Source organism: Mesocricetus auratus, unplaced genomic scaffold (genome assembly GCF_017639785.1).
Source record: "Mesocricetus auratus isolate SY011 unplaced genomic scaffold, BCM_Maur_2.0 Super-Scaffold_100031, whole genome shotgun sequence".
NCBI lineage: Eukaryota > Metazoa > Chordata > Mammalia > Rodentia > Cricetidae > Mesocricetus > Mesocricetus auratus.
Window position 1 is genome coordinate 1,138,866 of NW_024429212.1, and position 16,998 is coordinate 1,155,863.

General features: G+C 43.6%; 1 protein-coding gene and 1 pseudogene across 2 annotated transcripts in view; one reads left to right on the top strand and one right to left on the bottom strand.

The window, feature by feature from the left end:
* Positions 1-15,697, bottom strand: part of Agpat5 (1-acylglycerol-3-phosphate O-acyltransferase 5) — a 38,420-nt gene extending 22,723 nt beyond the window's left edge. The window contains exons 1-2 of one of the 2 annotated variants that reach the window (XM_040733434.1): positions 15,406-15,697; positions 3,570-3,639 (exon numbers count right to left, since the gene is read on the bottom strand). In XM_040733434.1, the coding sequence (XP_040589368.1) occupies positions 3,570-3,639; positions 15,406-15,624 (289 nt within the window). In that variant the 5' untranslated portion in view covers positions 15,625-15,697. The remainder of the gene's footprint in view (positions 1-3,569; positions 3,640-15,405) is intronic. The other variant, XM_005082600.4, reaches the window with a different exon arrangement.
* On the top strand, positions 9,060-10,034 carry LOC121135113 (annotated as a pseudogene).
* Positions 15,698-16,998: the final 1,301 nt, after the last annotated feature.

Genomic DNA, 16,998 nt, shown 5'->3' on the forward strand with positions numbered 1-16,998 from the left:
TCTACTCCACTCAACTATACATAGCATTAGTCAGGAAACTGCCATCTAAACTAAATGAGCAGTAATGAAGTTTGAAAGGTAGTGTCTAAAGCAGACAATTTAAAGGGAAGGGAGGAATCACACATCTGAAGTCAAAAGTTTACGTAAGTAAGGATGTAGAGACAACAAAAATATCAAATAAAAGCAGCAGCTGAGAGACTGATGTAAATATTAACTCTACATGAACATCAGGTCAGACAGGTGAGGGTAGCAAGGCTGGACCAACAGCAGTCCTGACATGACATTCTCAGAGATGTTCCACTGTGATTCTCTTTACCTGAGTACGTCGACCCACAGTGGGTGGCTGGGCTCCAGAAGCCTCTGGAAGCCTAGAATTACATGCAAATTCTTACAGGAGCAGTTTTCTCAGAGTAGACTCCACACCTTCCTCTATCTTATATAGACTAACATGCAATTCAAAGTCATTCCACTGGTATATTCCCAAGTTGAGGGTTTTTTAAAGGTGCTCAAAATGGAGTCTTCTTAGTTTGTGGTAAATGTATGTGTGACTCAGCAGAGTTCTTGCTTTATATGCAAAAGGAGGGAGGAGGGAAAGAGGGAGAGAGAGGGGGAGGGAGATAGAGATAGACTGTCAGGCAGTGATGCTGCATGCCTTTAATTCCAGCACTTAGGATGTAGAGGCAGGCGGATCTCTTTGAGTTTGAGACCAGTCTGGTCTACAGAGTGAGCTCCAGGACAGCCAGGGCTACACAGGGAAGTCCTGTATGGGGGTGGGGAGTGGTGGGGGGCAGGAGAAATCACCTTGTCCTTGGTACTGTCATTTTGACTTCAGACTCCATTTTACCTGAAGGGTAAAACAAAGTTCAGGTTCTCAAGCTCAAGGGGAGCTGGGAAACTTAATAGCTGAGCCACCTCATTTCTAAACCACAGAATAGTCATTATGCCATCTTTAGTTCTCTAGAAACATTATGGCTGTACTTAACAACAGAAGGAACAAATGAATCTGATTGGTTGGACTGAAAAGTTTGCGTTGTATGTCAATTGACAATGATTAAACAGTCAAGGAAGCCTCTAATTTCTAAATCCTGATTGGTGAAAATTGTAACTGTAACTTGTCAACAAACGTTTGTGATTTTTGTGTTTAATACTTGCTTCAACTGACATTTGGGGGGATTGATCAATAAGACTCTTCTCTTTCTTCCTTTTGTGCTGCCCTGCATTAAATCTTGCCTTGCAGTAATCTCTTGTGTCTACTTGGGTTGATTCAGAGCCTCGGTCTACATCCTCAACCCCCAAAGGCTGGTGTTTTAGGCATCAGTCCTATGGCAGGTCTCTTGGAGGCAGGGTGGGGGAGTGTTCCTCTAGACTAGGAAAGGAATTGGCTTAGTCAGTGTGGCCTGGCTTGATCTCTTGCTTCCCAGGTTACCTTCAAATTCCAAATACCAAGTAGGATTCTTATCTGCTGCTCACTTACAATGCTTTTCCAGAGGTCTGCTGTGAAGGAATACCCACAAAGGCCAGCATGGACAACAGGGAAATGATAGCCGCAGCTCCCTCAGCATGCCTCTTACTGCATGGCCCCAGTGTGGTTCCACATGCCCCTGCTACGACTGCAGTTGCTAAGGAAAGGTTACTCCCATTAAACTCAGAAGAAAGAAGCTGATGGGAAACCCTACAGAAAGAAAGCTACATGGGATCAACCTCTGTCAACAGAAAAGGCAATGTGGAAGAATAGACATTGTCATGGCCCACACCCTGTCCTGGGGCCATTTGGATACTTGATCCAGGTAAAAACTCGCATCAACTACAGGGGGTCAGGCTGTGGTGAAAAGGTCAGCATGTCTGGACAGGCCAATTAGAAGCAGACAGTCATCCTGGGCTGTTTTGTGGTTCTGCTCAAAGCCAAATGCAGAATCTGAGCCAGTTTCATAAATGTGACCCAAGATAATACATCTGATATCAAAATCCCCATCAAGCTTTGGAGCTTCAGCCACTGTCTCATCAATCTGAATGAAATTACCAGTGTGCCAAACAGAGAAAAACTGGTTTCAACTCCCTTATCTCTGCATTGTCTATGGTACAAGTAGTATAAAAGCAACAAAATCCCAACAAGTTGGCTGATGGGAGGGCACAAGTGAATTTCCATTCAGAATATTATCATTGTTTGTGGTGTTTTCGCTTCGGCTTCTAGGTACTGTACCTTTCAAAACAATAAAAATGAAACATAGAAGGTATGTATCCAAAGCAGCCCAGGGTTTAGAAAATACATGAAGTGGGATTTTTGGAGGAAGAATTAAAGCACACATTAGTTGATCATGGAACCCCCTGGCTCAGGCTCTGCACCTGACAGACACCCCATGTAGAGGAACTTCAGGAAGGGACCACAGAACTCAACGTATAATTTTCACAGTGTATTGATAATCACTTAAAAATACATAAAGTGTTTGACCTGATTGAAAATAAATAGAGTTCTATATTGGAACCCAGTCTTATGCCTTCTCTGATGGAAGAATGGCAAGCTAGAATTAAACCACTAGGATTCAAGAGGCAACAGAAACTACAGATGTGAGAGCTAATTATAACAGGACACTGCATCCAGGAAAAGAACCGATAAGTAACTTAATAATCAAAAATATAAAGTGCAAACAGTGGTGGTATACAACTGTCAATTCATTACATCAGAAACTGAGGCAGGAGAATTGTGAGTTTGAGGCCAACCCGTGCAACATAGCAAAAATGTGTCTCAAAGTAAATACAAGGCTAAACAAATAATTAGTACTTAAAATGTATACACCTGGATCCACCAATTCCACTTCTAGAAATACAACTTACAAACAGAAAAGTGAATAGACTAAAGAGCTATTCCAGGAAATGGGGGAGAAGAAAATACCCTATTACATGCAAAAGAGAAGCCTAGAAAAAATTCATATCTTTCACATTACTGACTTTACCAAAGAAAGTAAAATAAAATTTCACAGCCAGATACAAAATCTACTGAAAATTCTTATGTTAGCAACAAAAACAAAACTTACTTTGTTTAAATATAAAAGATTAATATTTTGAAGGCTGTAGTCAGGGCTCAGCAGTTAAGAACATATATTTCTCTTACAGTTTGGTTCCAAAACCCACACAGGGCAGCTAAAAGCCCCATGTAACTAAAGCTCTGGGGTACATCTGACGTTCTCTTCTGGCCTCCATAAGCAAGTGCACTCACATGGTCAAACCCACAAACACACACATACATACACACAAACTAATTACAAAATGACCTTAATGATGAGTTGGAGGTATAGCTCAGATGGTACAGTGCTTGCCTAGCATGTATCAATCTTGGATTATCTCCAGCACCACATAAGCCAGATGTACAAAACACCTGTAATTCCTAAGCTTGGGGGATGAAGGCAGGTGCATCCCAAGCTTAAAATCATTCTCAGCTACTTAGAGAGTATGAGGCCATCCTAGGTTACATGAGATCCCATCTCCAAAACATAGGTATGCACGTATATTTTAATGCTCATTTACCATCTATCTGTAGAAAAACCCAAATCTCATGCAAATGAAAGACATACCTGTGCTTTGATGATTTGCTAAATATATTACATTTTCTTTATTTTTTGGCAAATCTCCATATAGTAATATCTAAAAGAGAAGACAAAAAGATCATTTAAAACATGTGCATGAAATTACAAAAAAAATGTGAATGAAAACTGACAAGCATACAATATAACTGGCTCTATCCATGACTAACAAACATCAGAGTTCTCTTGAGAGCCCTACACACCATATGTAGCTCATGCTTAGATAGAGGATAGAGGACAGGCTAATGATCATACAGTAAGACAGAATGACTGATAAGCCTGTAAGAAAATTCACAAAACGTATTGATTGATAAAATATAAAACTTCACAGCACACTGGAAGGGACAGGCATATACATAATGACTATAATGAGACCTAACTCAACTATTATGAAAACACTCTGTATTTTAAGAATCTGTAAAATGCTAGCATATTTGTTTGGTATGATTTTAGCAAATGAGATGAAAAGTTTTCTGAATATAAGAGCAAATGAAAGCCATGTGTTTAAGACCTCTGTGAATATACCAGTGTGTGGAACAAAACTAAGAAGCTAGAAGACTAGAACAAGGAGGCTAATTCTCTGAGCTGGAACTCGAGTCAAGGTCTCTAGCAGCCCAGATTGGCCTCCACCTCCCGAGTGCTGGGACTACATGTGCAACCACCTGACTACATCTTATTTTTAAACCAAGGGATGAGGACAGGTTTTCACTGTACTAGTTCTGGTTTGTGCTTCTTAAGTATTCAATGATAAAGAAAGGAACTTCAAGGGAAAGAATGACTGCTAATGCTCTTTTGTTTTCTTAATCTTTGGGGCATCTTTATTTGGTTAATTATACTTTATCATTAAGGATTATGCAAAAGTTAGCTATGGCTTTAGGGTCTACAATGTCTGAAGGGACTACCTTCTTAGTTGTGAAACTATTCACTGATATCTACCTTAACAACAACAAAAAAGAAAAAGGCACTGATAAGCCCTTTGTGAAAACAATACAGCTACATGATATAAAATTGTCAAGGGCTTAGACTAAGGTTTCTGCTATCTTTCTTAGAAAACTACACAGTATGTTCATATGTATGCAATTATTTCTAATGAAGTTTACAACAGCGTAAATAAATAAAACAAGTAAATAAATAACTAGTGGTTAGTTGACCTGTGTAGGGTTAATACAGAGGTGCCAGCTCATGACCAATCACCCTTCTCTTAGCAATAAACTAAGGACTACTGGGTACACGCTGGATTTAGAAGAACTACAGATACATGGCAGTGCTTTGGGTGTAGGTAAATAGGTAGGTAGGTAGGTAAGTAGGTAGGTAGATATAGATAGATACAGATATAGATATTTGGGATAAGATGTGTTTTTACATGTATTAATATGAAAGGAAAGAAGCTATTTTAAGGACTTATGTTTAATTATACGTGTGGAGGGAGGGACATTTGTATGCAAGTGCAGGTACTGTCCAGAGTCCAGAAAAGGCATCCTTTCCCTGGAGCTGCAGTCATGGCTTCTGGAAACTGAACTCTTACCCTCTGCAAAGTGTCCTTAACCACTGAGCCATCTCTATAGTCCCAAAAGTTTTCATTTAAAAGACAGAGATTTTAACTAGAGGAGGGTTGGAGGGTAGTGCATCACTTTTAATCCCAGCACTCAGATGACAGAGGCAGGAGAATCTACTGAGCAAGTTCCAGGGTAGTCAGGGCTGCACAGAGAAAGCCTGTCTTGAAAAACAAAATAACATTTTCAGATGGGGCTCAGTGGATAATGCACTTGCAACAGCATATGGACTAGACTTTAAATCTCCAGGACTCACAAAAATGCAAGGCAAGCATGGTGGCCTCCCTGTAATCCCAGCTCTAGGGAAGTATAGACAGGGATCCCTAGAGCAAGCCAGCTAACTACACTAGCTAAATGAGTGAGCTCTGGGTTCAAGTGAGAAACCCTACCTCAATATCTAGTATGAAGTGTAATGCGGGAAGACATCTGACATCAGCATCAACCTCTTGTCGCCATGCGTGCTTGTATATAAGCACCCACATACATGCAAATATGCATATTATACACAGGTACACCACACATATGCAAAAATATAACTTTTTAAAAATATCGTTTAATGTGTACGGGTGTTTTGTCTGCATGTATGTCTGTATACATGCTTGCCTGGTACCTGTAGAAGACAGAAAAGATCATCAGATGCCCTGGAACTGGAGCTACAGATGTTTGTGAACTACCATGTGGCTCCTGGAGATTGAACCTTGGTCCCTCTGGAAAAGCAACCAGTGTTCTTTATCCTTGAGCCATCTCTCCAGCCCCAGTTACTACTATTTAATTAACAAATAACTAATTGGATGGTTGTAGTGTTTTCAAGTTTTAAAAAAACTAAGAAGCCAGGCACAGTAGCTCATAGTTGTAATCTCAGCACTTGGGAGGCTACATCAAAAGGATTATATGAATGTGAGGCCACCCTAGGTTTACAAAGTGAGTTCCAGAACAGTCTAGTCTACAGAATAAGACTGGGAAAAACATTTTTAAAGGGTTAAGAACTTACACGCTATCTACATATAAAAACTGTAGGTCACCATGATTGCCTATGCACCTCATTTGCTATGATCCTCTCTAGGGCGGCTCTAAGAGTTGCTCCCTGCTCACTGATGCCTTTCCACCTTCAGTCCAACCACAACATTCATTCATCATAGCTGCTTTACACCACAGCGTGTCCTGGTCACAGTCCTAGGAGAGGGCCGAGGACACCTAGTGTAAGCTGACTTACAAGTCTCAATCCCCTGTGGCCCTGTTTTCTAACCTAGACTTGAGCACCCAGATAGTTTCCAACAGACAGATGTTCATGGAATCATTAAGTTTACACTTTTGTGTTGCACCACTAAAACTGTCTCCTTTTAAAATAAAAGAAATTTCAGAATAAACATAAATAAAACATGCTAAATATACTGGGGACTTTTAAAGACATCATTCTGTGAACCTTCTAGTTCTCATTTACTTTAGTAACTAATCAAAGTATTTCACAAAGCATTTTGAAAACAGGTTCTTAAATTTCATATGATTATATAAGTAACTCTCAGTTCATCTACTTTTTTTCAAAACTCATCTAAGGCCAGTGAGATGATTCTGTATAAAGATACCTGTCACCAAGTCTGATGACCTGAGTTTGATCCCAGGGCCCTCATGGTCCTGGTCCATGGGCCCAGGATGTTCCTTCAAGATTCATGCTTCATCAAAAAGTCTATCAGACATTTTGGGCCTATAGGCTGAAAATATGTCCCAATGTTGCAGAAGGAACCTTGGGTGACTGTCCAGTCAGCGAGATGTCTCTGTCAATTCTAGAGTTTATATTAAATCCTTCTGGGCTCTTTGATGAAATTGAAGACAGATAGTTATGGTTATGGTTTTCCTTAGTTATGGTAAGTTGCACATAAAACTTTAGACTCACAAAGATAGGATAGATGACAGAATATTTTCTTTAAAATTTGCCAACTGTTAGTGGACTAAATATTGTTAACTATAGTTCTTGCTTGATAACTGTTTTGTTATATATAATTTTACTGTGTTAAAGTTAAAACCTTTTTATTTAGACAGAAAAGAGGAGATGATGGGGGAATGTCCTGCTGTATGCTGTGAATACATATTTCTCTTATTGGTTGATGAGTAAAGCTGTTTCGGCCAATGGACAGGTAGGGCTTATCCAGGTGGAAAATCCAAACAGGAATAGAGAAAGGTAGTGGGCAGAGTCAAAAAGATGGCCATGTAGCTACTGGGAAGGTAGGAAGCCCAGACATTCTCTGGTAAGCCAAGGCCTTGTGGAGATACACAGATTAATACAAATTGGTTAATAATTGAGTTAGTCAAATAGAAGACTGAACCATTGGACAGTTTATAATTAATATAATCCTTTGCGTTTATTTGGGACTAAATGGCTGTAACTTCTCTTTACACCAATCTTTCAAACCATTAAACAAATGTTTCTCTGTTCCTTTGCAGTCCCAGAATTCTTTTACATTATCTTGCTTTGTCCATTTCATCATATTCTTGGGGGTTCTAATGTCCTAGTAAAGGTGAACCTTGCTAAGTAAACACTTAAACATCTTAGCAAACCATTCTAGTGCCCCCATTCCTTGCAACTAAGATTTCTCACATGGCCACAGAACTTCTAGAGAATGACACTGCAGGGCAGGACAGGACTGAGATAGCCTTAAATGTCATGTCTGAAGTCTTCACAGTAATTCTGGTACCACAGAATTACTGGTTCTCTAGTATCAACTGAGAACCACTTTGCCTAGCTCAATCATGCAACTATGTGAAGTGAACATTAAAAGGAATTTGTTATCAGCAGTAAAGCATACCTGAATAATGCAAGGAAGAAGTTACTCTGAAGAGTCCCTTTCTCTCTGCTGAAAAACAACTACCCAATAGTTACAAATATCAAGTATTTTCTGTGATTGTTTCTCCATGCTTTTTATAGCAGTAATACCCCAAGAACAATGAACTCATTTCAGTCACCTCTTGTAAACAAAGCCCTCAACTGGATTGTCATAAAAACTACACCTGTGAACTGCCTGGACCTAGTTTCTGTCTATGAAAAGCTAAGAATGAAGCCTACTGTATAAGGATGAATGATCTTCATAAACAATACTGATATACAGCAGCATTCAGTAAAGGCTTTGCTACCAATTACAAAGTCATACCTGCTTGTTTTTAGGATTTTATTTTTAATTTATTGTGTATACAGGTGTATTGCTACGTGCACATCAGTGCAGGTGCCCGAGGCATTGGATCCCTGTGGAACTGGAGTCACAGATGGTTGTAAGCCACCTGACATGGAGCCCAGATCAGGTCCTCTGGAAGTGCAATACCTGCTCTTATGTTCTGGCCATCTCTCTAGCCCCCATATTGGCTATTTTTGAAATGGACCTGGGAGGATTTTTGGCATTCTCACCACATGTACTCTTTCACTACCCTGACCAGCATCTCTACCTGGATTGCTCAACAGCTTCCAAATTAATCCTTTTTAGAGCACACACACAAACAATGGCACTTGTTCAGAGAAGCTTTCTAAATCCCCACCCTCCACCCACTGGGGAAAACAAGGTCACTTAACACAGTCAATGAGAGCCATCTTGTTACTGCTTGTTTCCCGAGTATGAGCTGCACACAGTTCTTTACCCATCAGACACCAGCACAGCACTTGAAACAAAGTACACATAGGAATGCTGATACAGGGATACACAGATGACATCCTAAGTTCTGAGAACCCTTTTGGGAATATTACTTAGTGCTCAATTCTTTAGCTATTAATATCAACCACTGTCTAAGAAACTGTAAGATGAGAATACAGAAAGAATTAACCTCTAACTCCACTAATAAGTGTCAACATGGCTCTCTGCTCCTCCCTGTTCTAGACACAGCCGCATCTCTTCGTGCAGTGCCAGCCTTGTTCCTCAGACACAATGGTGAAGGTCGGAAAGGATTTGGCCATATTGGACACCTGGTTACCAGGGCTGCAGTCACTTCTGGCAAAGTGGACATTGTTGCCATCAATGACCCCTTCATTGACCTCAACTACATGGTCTACATGTTTCAGTATGACTCTACCCATGGCAAGTTCAAAGGCACAGTCAAGGCTGAGAATGGGACGCTTGTCATCAACGGGAAGGCCATCACCATCTTCCAGGAGTGAGATCCTGCTAACATCAAATGGGGTGATGCTGGTACCAATTATGTGGTGGAGTCTACTGGTGTCTTCACCACCATGGAGAAGGCTGAGGCCCACTTGAAGGGTGGAGCCAAGAGGGTCATTATCTCCACCCCTTCTGCTGATGCCATGTTTGTGATGGGTGTGAACCATGACAAGTATGACAACTCCCTCAAGATTGTCAGCAATGCATCCTTCACCACCAACTGCTTAGCCCCCCTAGCCAAGGTCATCCATGACAACTTTGGCATTGTGGAAGGACTCATGACCACAATTCATGCTATCACTGCCACCCAGAAGACTGTGGATGATGATCCCTCTGGAAAACTGTGGCATGATGGCCCTGGGGCTGCCTAGAACATCATCCCTGCATCCACTGGTGCTGCCAAGGCTGTGGGTAATGTCATCCCAGAGCTGAACTGGAAGTTCACTGGCATGGCCTTCTGTGTTCCTACCTCCAATGTGTCCGTCGTGGATCTGACCTGTCGCCTGGAGAAAGCTGCCACATATGAAGACATCAAGAAAGTGGTGAAGCAGGCATCCCAGGGCCCACTGAAGGGCATACTGGGCTACACCGAGAACCAGGTTGTCTCCTGAGACTTCAACAGTGACTCACACTCTTCCATCTTTGATGCTGGGGCTGGCATTGCTCTCAATGACAATTTCGTAAAGCTAATTTCCTGGTATGACAATGAATTTGGCTACAGCAACAGGGTGGTGGACCTCATGGCCTACATGGTCTCCAAGGAGTAAGAAGCCCACCCTGGACCATCCACCCCCAGCAAGGACTTGAGCAAGAGAGAGGACCTGGCTGCTGAGCAGTCCCTGTCCAACAACCCTGACATTGATCATCTCCCTCACAGTTTCCATCCCAGACCACCAGGACAAAATAAGGAGGGGCTTGGAGAGCCCTACTCTCTTGAATACCATCAAGAAAGTTCACTGCACCCATAAAAAAAAGTGTCAACTCCTCAAAATTGGATCAATTTACAAAAAACAGCAGCCAGGGCCGGGCGTTGGTGGTGCATGCCTTTAATCCCAGCACTCGGGAGGCAGAGGCAGGCGGATCTCTGTGAGTTCGAGGCCAGCCTGGTCTACAAAGTGAGTTCCAGGACAGCCTCCAAGCTACAGAGAAACCCTGTCTCGAAACACCAAAAAAAAAAAAAAAAAAAAAAAAAAAAAAACCCAGCAGCCAGGCTTTCCTGGTGAGTACACAGTCACATGTAATGCCACCATAAAACCCCTCTAAGATAGTGCAGTCTCCCCCAACAACAGTGTTTATTTAAAGGTCTTGGAAGAAGTGTAAAGTTTCATATCAAATGTCTGAATGTCTCATTGCATATGTGATGGTTTCAAAGAAAATGGCCCCCAAAGGGGGTAGCAATATTAGGAGGTGCGGCTTTGTTGGTGTAGGTGTGACCTTGTTGGAGGAAATGTGTCACCGTGGGGATGGGCTTTGAGTTCTCCTATGCTAAAGCTACTTGACTTTCTATTGTCTTACGATCAAGACGTAACCAGCACCACGTCTGCCTGTCTGCTGCCATGACAGTAATAGACTAAACCTCTGAAACTGTAAGCTGCCACCTCAATTAAATGATTTCCTTTATAAAAGTTGCCGCGGTTGTGGTGTCTCTTCACAGCAATAGAAAGGCTAACTAAGACAGCATCTGTTATCCAAAAAAGAAAAATAAGACATTAAAAGACTATATAAGGCAGAGGATCTGGGAAGAACTGCGAGAGGAAAAAGAATATGGTCAAAATATATTGTATGATAGTCTCAAAGAACAAATAAAAACATTTTACAAAAGACATCACAACTGAAACACTAAGTACCAGGTTTGTTTTATGTTTATACAAAATTTTCTCCAAAGCTACACAGAGGAACCTTGTCTTGATAAACAAAAAACAAACAAATTAAATTAAACTAAATTTTAATTACATTTTCCTAAAATTGTCTTGTACATCTCCTAAATTTAGTCAATTTCTTAGCCAGATTTAAGTTGTATTAAACTAGAATTACACTTTGAAATGTTCAATTTCCTGAACCAAAGGTTTTGCTCATTCTACTTAAGCAAAGGCACACCCAGGTCCACCCAGGTCTATTGCTCCCAGCTAAACAAAGCAAGTGATTTAGTGTGTTTAAGAATCATGAGGATGACAAATAAGCAAAGTGAAACAAAACTGAGGGCATAAATAATTAACATTTTTAAAGATCACTGATAGCAGAGTGTGGAAAGAATTCAGACCTAATACAAGGGTCAGATTAGATGACCTGTGAGTCCCCTTTAACTCTAAGTAAACATATTTCTTCCCAGGAGTGTAGCTGAGTTCAGCAAGATTCAGATGCGAACTTGACTCAGGAAGTTTAGGATGCTTGATAAGTCAGAAAGAACAAACCAGTGTTACATGGCTTCCAGGTTTGTTTCTGAGAACTTGAAAGAAGCTTCTGTGCAAGGAACAAAGCCTAGAGAAGTCTGGAGTCTGTGCAAATAATACGAACAGGAGCAACTCAGACCTAAACACTATTTGTTTCTAGTTCTTTCAAACCAGTCTTGAAAAAAAAAGATTATGTCACATCTAAACTATAAGGCCTGGTTTGAAGGGTTTGTTTAGGTTGTTGGCTTTTGATACACTATTAGCTATTAGGGGACAGTCATTTCAGAATCAATTAAAAGAGGGCTAGAGAGTTGGCTCAGCAGTTAAGAGGACTTGCAGAGGACCCAGGTCAATTCCCAGCACCCACATGGTGGTTCATAACCATCTATAACTCCAGTCCCAGGGGATCCAATGCCCTCTTTTGGCTTCTGTAGGCAGGCAGATGGTATACATACATACATACATGAAAAACACTAATACACAAACTAAATTCAGTCCTTAGGATTTACACAGTGGAAGGCAAGAAGTGACTCCTAAAAGTTGTCCTCTCGTCCACACACACACACACACACACACACGCACACACACACACACACACACACACACACCACGAACACATGTACCCACACTGAGTAAATGTTTTGTTTAGTTTTGTTAGTTTTGTTTTTAACTAGTTTTAGGATGTCATTAAGAATCTTGCGGAGATCAAAATTATCCTAGATTATGCAGGTGGGTCTACAGGTTACAATGCAATGACAAATGTTACCACAACAAAAGGAAGATGGAGATTTGAGACAAAACAGAAGAAACGACACTATGAGGCAGATACGGATGGACCTCTAATCAAAGAAAGCAGCCAGCATCCAGATACTGAAAGAGACAAAATTCCTAGAGGGAATGAAATCCAACCTAAACCTCAATTTCAGACTTCTGGCCTCAAGAGGTGTGAGAATAACCCGATCTGTTTAAGCCACTAATCTTGATGTAATCTGTTGTAGCCTCAAGAAGAAATGAACTTTTTACAATGTTAGAGAGACTCCAATTGCTTTTCTTTTCCTTTTTTTAGGTTAAAAATTTTTTTAAAGTATGTACACTGAAGGGTAGGGACATGTGCATGTGCATGTGCGTGCTAGTACACAAGGTGTAAGACTTACAGTCAGGGTTAGGTGGCTGTGACACAGTCAGTGTAAGTTCTAGGAAGCACATTCTGGTCTACGGTTAAGAGCAGTCTATTTAGCTGCTGACATCTCTTCAGTCCTCTGGTCCCTTTTAAACGGGTTTTAGATTAGTAAAACTTAAAAACATCCCACTACTAACCCTAAAGGGATAAAAGATAAAGGGGACTCACTTCCAGTAGTGATGGACTACAAGAACCTGAAAAGCTCTATCTATGTGGTATGGGCAGATGGCTCAGTGGGTAAAGCACTTGTCACACAAGCTCGAGGACCTGAATTCAGATCCCCAGAACCCACATGAAGTCAGATGTGCCTCTGTGTGATCCACTGCTCCTACAGTGAGACGGAAGCAGATACAGGAGAGGATCTGGAAACTCCAAAGCCAGCTGAGCTGGCACACACGTGGTGAGCAAGAGACCCCAACTCAAAAGTACAAGGTGAAAATCAACACTCAAGGTTGACCTATGTCCTGATATGTATGCTGTGACACAGTGCTCCCACAATCATAATTACGAATACCTACGTACATGCAGCACATACGCACATGTACATGCACACAAAGAATTTTTTAAACTTCAAAGGATACACAAATTATTCAGAATTTTAGCATTAATATGACCTCAAAAATGAAACTAGGAAACTTATGTTTGCACAGAATCCAATGTAATATCCACAAAAATCTGCTTTTGATGGCAAAAGAGGCCCTCACCCTCACCTTTTCCCTCCTCAAGTGGAATTGGTTGACAAGTTAGAGTTTGGATACAGCTGCCTGAAGACTATCCTATACTATACATATTTTCTAAAACTACTGCACATAAGATTATTAGCATGGCTAGTGAACCAAGGTAGAAGGAAATCTGCGTCTTACACTCTTGTGACCAATGAACAGTTAATTACTATTTTATTTTGATCTATATTCCTACCTAACCATATTTCTTCCTCATGTGTAAATGTGTTCTGTATCATTACGAACCCCTTTAAATTGCATATACTAAACAAGTTTAAGCCAGGCATGGTAGCTCATGCCTCCAGTCTCAGCATTCAGAAGACAGAGGCAGGCTGATCTCTGTCAGCTGAAGGACTATGAGGTCTATGTAAAGAGTTCCAGCCCACCAGGACTACATGGTGAGATCCTGGTTGGTTCGTTTTTAAAGCTCGACCCAGAAAGAGGAGAGGAACACACTTTTTTCTTTTTCTCTTAATCTTAGTTTTAAGAATGCCTCCTTCAAGCCAAAAGGCCTCAAATCACCTCTATAGCAACTGCTGTAGCACTGAGGTGTGCTCCTTTCATAAGGTTTGCACTGTCCTCAAATGCATGTCCTCTGTCCCAATCAATAAGCTCGCTAACTTGGCTTCTGACTCATCCTGAATGTCTGTGCAGCAAGAACGTGGGCAACACTTAAGAGATCCCTGTGGCTCTGAGTGAGGGGTACTTGTCATGTGCAAGGTCAGCAATCTTAAGTGGCATTCCCAGCTGTCCCAACTGCTAGTGAAAATATGTGAAATTAAATGCTTACCCACGATTAGACCATGCATTCATTTGACAAACTTAGTAAACCAAAAGTGAGGGAGGAAGCCATCAGCCTAGAATTCCTGAAAAATCTGAATGACACCCGATTCTAAAAGCCAGTTGCTCAGAAACCTCGACGTGGAACAATGATTTTTCTGTGTCCCAGGAAAGCATTTAAAAAGAACGTGTGATTCCTAGCCTCTCCTAACTCCCTTCCTCGGTCATCATTTCCAACTGGAGCAAACTCAATAAACGATCTGTCCCCAACTGCATCCATGGACATAGAATGAAAAGAGCTGGGAAATGGGAGAAAAACAAAACAAACAAACAAAAAAACAAATGATGCAGCTCCATTCTGTCCGTCCTCAACATTATTAGGAAGAACCCAAACAGAGCTCTTCTTTCGGACTGAAAACTAAAAGGGAAGCCCAATTAATCTAAGGTTTTAGGAGACTTCATACAACTAAGTCACGTTAGGAGGGCTTCGCTACTTTCATTCTTTCCCAAGTTTAGACTCCACAGAAAAAGAAACAAGTAGCAGGAAGAAAGCAATCTCACTCAGAGATCAGCCCCACACTGAAGCCCAGTAGAAGCTGGCTGAGAACTGTATCCACAGTGAGGCTCCTATTGTAACCAATGTATTCATTTCCTCGCCCGGCTCTCGCTTTCCACCCGGAGAGGAACGCGAGGCCGGAGTCGTCCTTCACAACTGTCACTTGGGTCAGCGTCCAGAGGGCTCCCTAATCTCAGAGACCTCGGAAGTGCAGAGGGAGCCCGTCCCACCATCACCACCTCGAACTCCGTGCCCTACTTTGCCAGGCACCGAGACGGGCAGTAACAGCCGGCCGTGGCGGGGGTGGGGCGGACCCGGGGACACACACACACACACACTCAGCCTCGGCAGGACGTTCCAGGAGGAACCCCAAAGTGAGAACCAGAAACTCTTCCTCCCCACCCCACCCCGCACTCCCGCCGCGGCGGGAGGGAGGCCGGGTGCAGCGGCACGTGCTCGCCGGGCTGCGAGCTGCAAGCTGCGAGCTGCGCCGTCCGGGCCGCGCCTCACCTGGACCCCGGTGTAGTTCTCGAAGAAGAAGAGCACCATGTTCTGGTAGACGCAGTAAAGCCGATCGTCCACGCGCTGGTAGAGGCGGGCGGGCAGCAGCGCCGACAGCACCCGCCACACCGTCCAGGCCAGCAGGTAGGTGGGCGCCGAGCCCAGCAACAAGACGCCCGGGAGCAGGTAGCGCATAGAGTACGTGTGGAGCACCAGGGACAGCAGCATCCTCTCGGCTCGCCAGCCGCGACTCCGCCTGCCTTGCCCGCGCCGCCGCCAGGACCTCAGCCACCGCCGGCCGCCCGCCAATCACCGCGCGGGGCCGGCCGCGCCGCCGCCCTCCGCCCTGGCTCCGCCCCCAGCATGGGCCGCGGGGCCCCGGGAGCCGGCGGGGACTGTGGCGACCCGCTTCGCCGCCACCATGGAAAGGGCACGCCTGGGTTCGCCCGGCGCGCTCGCCTCGCCTCGGGGCGCTCGCCTCGCCGTGCACGCTTGGCTCCGCGCGAACCGCGCCTGTCAGCGGCGGGGCGGCGTGGGGCGGGACTCCCAGGTAACAAGGCGCCTCCTGATTGGGCGGCTGGTGGCCGTAACACGCGCTCCGACTGGTCCGGAGTCATCTCGTCACTACGCATGCTCCGCTGAGGTTGGGGATGACCCCCCCGGGAAGATGTGGGAAGGCGGACCTGGGCCTGTGCGGGCTTTCAGCCTTGGTCCAGCCTGGAGAGAGCGGCGTGGGCACGCGAGGATGCGCCCTGCCAGACACGCGTGAGCCCAGGTCGTGGAGCGCAGGGGGAGCTCAGCGCCGCAGGTTACGGGCAGCTGCGGGGCTCCTTCCGGCCTGGTGGTTGCAGAATGAGGCTGGGTTACAGCAGCCTCGGCTCACCGTTCACAGGACTGTCGCCCCTCGTTATCAGACCTGCCAAAGCTCCACTCTTGCTTCGCTTTGCAACTTCTTGCCCTTTAACTTGTCTCTGCTGTGCTTCTTCCCAGTAGCCTACGTTGCTGATTTTTTTTTCAATGTGTCGGAAAGTACTTTCCTGTGCGTATAGAAGTTCTGTTCCCGCCAAAACCTAGGACGGTTAAGGAGCAGTAAAAACTTACACTAACTAGTGGAGACCAGACAACCCCATCCTAGAAGGTATAGAAGAAGACAGGTCCGTGTGCGTATTCAGGCCTTTATAAAATCAACTTTAAATTCATTCTCTCTCCCCCTCCGTCTCCCTCCCCCTCTCCCTCTACCTGTTCTCCCCCCCCCCGTTCTGATCGAGACCACCGAATCGTCTTCCCACCACATGTCTACTCCCTCGTCTTGCACTTTTCTTCATCTCTTGCCCCAAGTTGCTTTCCCATCACCTCTGAGTTGGGCTCAAGGCATCCGGATGATTCGTGTTGTGTGCACAATATGTCAGAAACAGACGGACGTGTTTATGTGTGTTCACGCTGCTGGGACTTACTGAATTACAACGAATTCCACAAGAACTGTGGTTTCTCTGGCACCAAAGAGTCCTGCTTTACTTGGCAGCCTTGGCTAAGGCAAACACAGGTTCTTTTATTGCAGTCTTAATTAGTAATATTAACCCTTACATCACACATACATCACTC